The sequence below is a fragment of the Sinocyclocheilus anshuiensis genome, unplaced genomic scaffold, assembly GCF_001515605.1.
Source record: "Sinocyclocheilus anshuiensis isolate Anshui unplaced genomic scaffold, SAMN03320099.WGS_v1.1 scaffold637, whole genome shotgun sequence".
NCBI lineage: Eukaryota > Metazoa > Chordata > Actinopteri > Cypriniformes > Cyprinidae > Sinocyclocheilus > Sinocyclocheilus anshuiensis.
Window position 1 is genome coordinate 239,440 of NW_015539816.1, and position 6,000 is coordinate 245,439.

A 6,000-nucleotide genomic window follows, 5' to 3' on the forward strand; every position below is an offset into this window, starting at 1 on the left:
GGGTGGTGGTTCCCAAAAATAACCTCTTCCTGTCTGTGGTTAGTCTACTGGTGTAAACACTGTCGCCCATCCACAAACAGGATGCAGATTTACTGATACAGGATACAGAATGTCTGATTTGAGTTTATAGCATTTGCTTGTTCTAAAATTCTCTTGTTCATAAAGAAATATGGTAGCATAACAAAGATCTGAGCTCATAATAATGCTGCTCAGTCATCACAAACCAACTTCTGGGTTTTTCCGTGGGGATTTTACTAGCAATTAGTGCTCTGTAAGCCACTTTTGATGAGAATATCTGCTTCCTTTATTTCAGGGCATTGGCGGATATAGGAAAGGATGGGAAGATGGACAGATTGGAGTTCTCCATTGCAATGAAACTAATTAAACTGCAGCTGCAGGGTCAACCCCTCCCGTCCAGCCTGCCAATCATCATGAAGCAGACGCCTACCCCTGCTATGACACCATCATCACGCTTTGGTATGAGTTAATAGCTGGTTATGTAACGCCATGTGAGGTTTGTTTGCTGTGTTAACAAGTTTATTGAGCCTCATTCATACTACAGGTTGGGACACTCATACTACAGGTTTTGAAGATGATGAAGACATATTAAGACATATAATATTATTTTAATATAAAATCTCAGAAATGTGTAACTGGACGATCAATCTATCTGTCTTGTCTGTCTGTCTAATACTATCAAATAAATAAATATTAGATGAAAAAGCTCAACTTAAAACTTAAGTGAAAATTAGAAACGTTGTCTTGGCAACTAATTGAATAATGTTAAGTTGAAGTACAAAAATGACTAAAACTGAAATAAAAATAAGCAATATAGAAGTACAAAAAATTAAACAAAAGTTAATTAAAATATGAATAAATATTAGAATCGTATATAAATAATAAGAAATTTGAATTTAAATAGAATATTATTATTTATAAATAAATAAAAACATTTACAAATAAAACACTAAAATCAAAAATAATTTTACATACTACATGTGAATGTACAATGTGAAAATTTGATATTTAACATGATATTTAACATTGCATCTACTGATTATTGCATAAAACAGTGTTATTAAATTATTTTAAAATATTTTTTTAAATGATTCTAAACTGAGCGTTAGATGATGGCAAAAGTAAAAGAAATATAAAAACAGCATTAATGAGCATGAACAGCTTAATATCCAATATATAGTTAAATGTGATATCGATACAAATGAATAAAAAAATCAGCTGACAATCAATATGGTACCAGTATATCACATAGAAATGATCTCATATAATCTGGCTTTGATTTGTTTCAGGTATGGGCTCCATGCCAAATCTGTCTGCCATGTCAGTAATGCCCATCCTAACTCCCATCCCCACAGCCCCTGCTATGACCCCTTTGGTTCCTGTGCCCACCCTTATGTCAGGACCATTGCCTCAGATGCCCAGCTCTCTCAGTGTGCCAGCTTTACCTAACGGCAATGCAACTCTCCTCACACCAACACCAGGTACTGTAACACCTTCTATCCTAAATTCATGCGCAAACCACCATTTTGCACAGATGAGCATTCAGTATGCATGTACTATTAAATCTATATGCAATGAGACTCAACCATTGATATATTGCATAATCTATAACTCCGTTACAAAGTTTGCATGTGCTTTAAGTAATTCTCTTTCTTCTGTTATCTTTCCAGCATTCCCAGTGTCCAGTGGATTGAGTAAATCTCACTCGCTCTTGGACCTTGTCTCTAGCAGGTGTGAAGCATGCATACTAAGTTCAACGCCCATGTTTGTATTAGAATTGGGTGTAATATCTATTGCATGCAAGTGTTTGAGTGTTTGTTTCAATGATAGCTAAAAAATACTTCTCAGAACTGTGCTTTGAGACACCCTGTTACTCTGGGCTTGTTTTGCCAGCACTAGAAGTTTGTAGTAAATAAGAGTGTTTGCTGACAGAGTGCTTGAATAGCACAGCTGTCTCCTTGTATCTTAATAGGATCTTGTTAGGGTTCCTCCGAGAGTCATCCAACCTCCACATGGTTGTACAGAAGCCTGTAATAAACCCACTAATTCCTGCTCAGTGCCTGTTTAAAATTAATTTGGGTCTAGGGCTGTGCAATATATCTAATATACACAATACATTCGGAATGATTATCTTGACGATATAGAATTAAGCAACATCATGTATGTCGCAATCATTTTATTGCCCTTTTTATTTAGCCATAAACTTGCCTAAGTTTCTATTTCCATGAAATCTGTCCGTTTCAAAATTTAACTCAAGTCACTCGTGTCATCACTCGAGTGAAAATATATGTTGATTAATTCAATATTAAATATTGATGTTTATATTCATGCATTGTTACAATGCATATGAATGACAAGAGTAAATGATTAAATATTATTCTCTAGATTAACTAGATTTTTTTTAGTTATTGTATAAAATGAATTGATTATATTAAAAGTAATGAAAATGTACTCACTCTCAGGCAATCCAAGATGTAGCTTGTTTCTTCATCAGAACAGATTTTGATAAATTTTGATACATTTTTGGATCATTTTGAACTAATGGATCCTCTGCAGTGAATGGGTGCCGTCTGAATGAGAAAGCAAACAGCTGATAAAAACACCACAATAATTCATAAGTTAACCAATACCCACATGACTCTAGTCAATAAATTACCATCTTGTGAAGTGAAATGCTGTGTGTTTGTAAGAAACAAATTCATCGTTATGGGCCTAACTTTATTTACTGGGTCTAGGGCTGAATATTATCAAAAGAGTGAAAACTATATATTTTTGGCTATACTGCTCAGTCTTATTTTGTCTGTGCGTGTCCACCCATGTGTGCAAATATGTTTGGGTTAGTTTGTAAGGGTATTAGCCAGTCACCAGGATGATATCGCACTCTCTGAACCTCTCATCCTGTTCTGTCTATCATTCCAGCCCATGCCGAAGTGCAGAAGGCTGCTGAATCCTGTTAGTGTTATCTCAGAATATTTAAAAATCAGTGAACTGACAGCAGTGAGTCAGAATACTGCGAATTGCTCATTATTATGAGTTTTAATTATGATTTTAATGGTCCTTGTAGTGGTAATTACTGCACTAACAAGGATTCAGCAAATGTTGCTCAGACATCAATTATTTAAAGTATAATGTCACAGCAGAATCTCACAGCACTAAAGGAAAAGCTGATCTTGCAGCTAGCCTGAGACCAGTTGTCTGTGTTTTATGATGGTCTAGGTTATTGGTTCATGAGAGGATTATATTAGTGTTAATGAGCAGCTGCTAAATGGAGCTCATTCGAAAAAATTTGGCATGCAAATGCAGTTTCTGGAATCAAGAGTGCTGTACAAGTGAAAACTCTCAGGAATTATCTGAACACATGCAGATTTGGAGAATGAAGCGGATCTATATTTAGCATTAGTTAATGCATTAAAAAAACATACATTTAGTAATTAGGTGCAACCTAAAACCTTCATCAGTAAGTTTATTTATTGAAAAAAGCATTACATATTAAATTATCACTTTTATAGAAAAGCATACTAATAATTTATTTCTAAATTTCCACAGTTCTAACTCTTCCTCCACCACCTCCCTTGCGAGTAATTCCCCCAAAATGAATGCATCTGATTGGGCGGTGCCTCAGTCGTCCCGTCTGAAATACCGACAGCAGTTCAACAGTCTAGACAAGCTGATGAGTGGATACCTGTCAGGTGAGTGTGTGTTTGTAGGCAATGGTAGTGTTTGCATATGATAGCATCTCTGTATACGTGTCATGCATTAACTCTTTTGTGTTTTTTTGAAGGTCCCCAGGTCAGAAATGCCCTCACAGCATCAAACCTCACACAAACACAGCTTGCCACCATATGGTGAGTTCAAGAAACACTGTACTCATCATATGAAACACTCATTAATCTCATGAAGAACATGTTTTAATGACATTATTTGCATACACATCCTCCCCCCTTTGCGTTGTTTAATGCATATTTCCATTTTTTCTTTACAAAAAGTCAAAGTGTCAAATAGGCAGAAACTTGTTGAAGACCCATGCATTAATCACTCGCACACATTAAACCCTGGATCACACTGTATTGCTCGAAGCGGTGTGTTAAACACCTACTTCCACAGTGTTGCGTCTGCTGTTTAGGTGCCAGTTGAATTATTAGGAACTGATTCATCTATTAAACATTTGAAATGCTTCCAGGTTAATGTGTGTGTCATGTGTGTGCTTGTGCGTGGGTACATTATGTGTATATATCTCTGTCTTCAGGGCTCTTGCTGATGTAGATCGTGATGGGCAGTTGAGAGCGGAGGAGTTTATTCTAGCAATGCACCTGGTTGATATGGCCAAGACTGGGCGGCCCTTACCTCTGACTCTACCTCCTGATCTTGTGCCACCTTCACTCAGGTAAGACACACATAGACCCGCCCATGCTGGAATGAGTAAGATATGGAGGACACTGTGTTTATTCTGTGAGTTTGTGTTTGTTTTCAGACAAGCAAAGTCATGTGACCTGCTGAACGGACCTGTTCCTTCGATTAACACTGAGCTGATTGAGTCAGAACATCCACAGAAAAGCAAGAGTAATGGTATTTGCATATACATATACTATACGTACTAGTGGCCAACAGATTTTTGGCTTCCAATATATTGCATATATACTATTTAATATATATGATATATTTAAAATGCATTTTAATGATGCTATATGAGCTATATACAGAATTGCTCAATTTAAAAATAAATTTATTAATCAAAAGTGTGAGTTGCATTTTAAACCTGATCTATAAAAGCATGCATTTAGTACCTTATTAATGTATTTACCTATTTCATTATGCTCACATTGCAAAGCCATTAAAATAATCATTATCTATGTGGAAAGTTATCATCATGATCCTTCAGAAATCATTCTAATATGCTGATTTGGTGCTCAAGAAACATTTCTTATTATTATCAGTGTTGAAAACCGTTGTGCTGCTTAATATTTTCATGGAAACCGTGATATTTTTTAGGATTATATAATGAATGGAAAGTTCAAAAGAACAGCATTTATTTGAATTTTTGTTGTAACATTATGAATATCTTTACTGTCACTTTTGATCGATTTAATGCATCCTTGCTGAATAAATTGTGCAAATACATACTCGGGTCACAAATACACACTGTCCTTATTTCTACACAGTATTGTAAATGATCTTTCTAAATATTGCTGATTCAGCTGAACAGTCTCTTTTGAGTTTGTGTTTAGATTAAATGCCTTAGATGTAACCTTTTTTTTAATATACACTTTTCTGTTCTGTATTATATTATTTTTATTGTGTTGACTTTGATAACACTTACCTCACCTTTCTGTCTGTCTCTCAGAGTCATTTGAGGATAAATTCAAGGAGAATTTCCAGAGAGGAAATGCAGAGCTGGAAAAACGACGTCTGGCTCTGCAGGAGGAACAAAAGAGAGAGGAGGAGAGGAGGAGAGAAGAGGAGAGACGAGAGGAGGAGAGGAGACGACAGAAGGAGAGGGAGGAAAGAGAACAAAAGGAGAGAGAAGCCCTGGAGATGGAGCTGAGGAGACAGAGGGAAGAGGAGAGGAGGATAGAGAGGCAGAGAGAGCTGGAGCGACAGAGAGAAGAAGAAAGACTGAAAGAATTAGAGCGACAAGAGGCAAGTGGTGCATGCAAGGGCAGACAGAGGTTGAACGACCACTAGAATATTACAGCAAAGCCTCACGTTTTTTCCACGTGCATACATGTTGAATGAATAAATTGTTTATACACTAGGGGTATCAAAAAAACAAAATCATGATTAATCTCATGAAGGTTTGTAGTTTATACGTTTTCTTTGTGAACTGAGCCAGTATCTTTTTCCTTTAAATATGTTAAGCAAATATGTTGAGTGTTTTTATACAGTTTTTTTCTTTAGTGTACAAAAATATGCACAAAATATAATACTAAAAAAATTATTAATTTTGTGCATACGTGTGTAGAGTTATATAAAAACTTATTTAAC

At 35.8% G+C, this 6,000-nt stretch overlaps 1 protein-coding gene across 1 annotated transcript in view; it reads left to right on the forward strand.

The window, feature by feature from the left end:
• The window catches only part of LOC107683978 (intersectin-2-like), a 42,817-nt gene that overhangs the window by 19,259 nt on the left and 17,558 nt on the right, over positions 1 to 6,000 (forward strand). The window contains exons 5-12 of the mRNA XM_016480083.1: positions 314 to 477; positions 1,308 to 1,499; positions 1,689 to 1,749; positions 3,565 to 3,707; positions 3,800 to 3,863; positions 4,265 to 4,402; positions 4,490 to 4,584; positions 5,360 to 5,655. Coding sequence (XP_016335569.1) covers positions 314 to 477; positions 1,308 to 1,499; positions 1,689 to 1,749; positions 3,565 to 3,707; positions 3,800 to 3,863; positions 4,265 to 4,402; positions 4,490 to 4,584; positions 5,360 to 5,655 — 1,153 coding nt within the window. The remainder of the gene's footprint in view (positions 1 to 313; positions 478 to 1,307; positions 1,500 to 1,688; positions 1,750 to 3,564; positions 3,708 to 3,799; positions 3,864 to 4,264; positions 4,403 to 4,489; positions 4,585 to 5,359; positions 5,656 to 6,000) is intronic.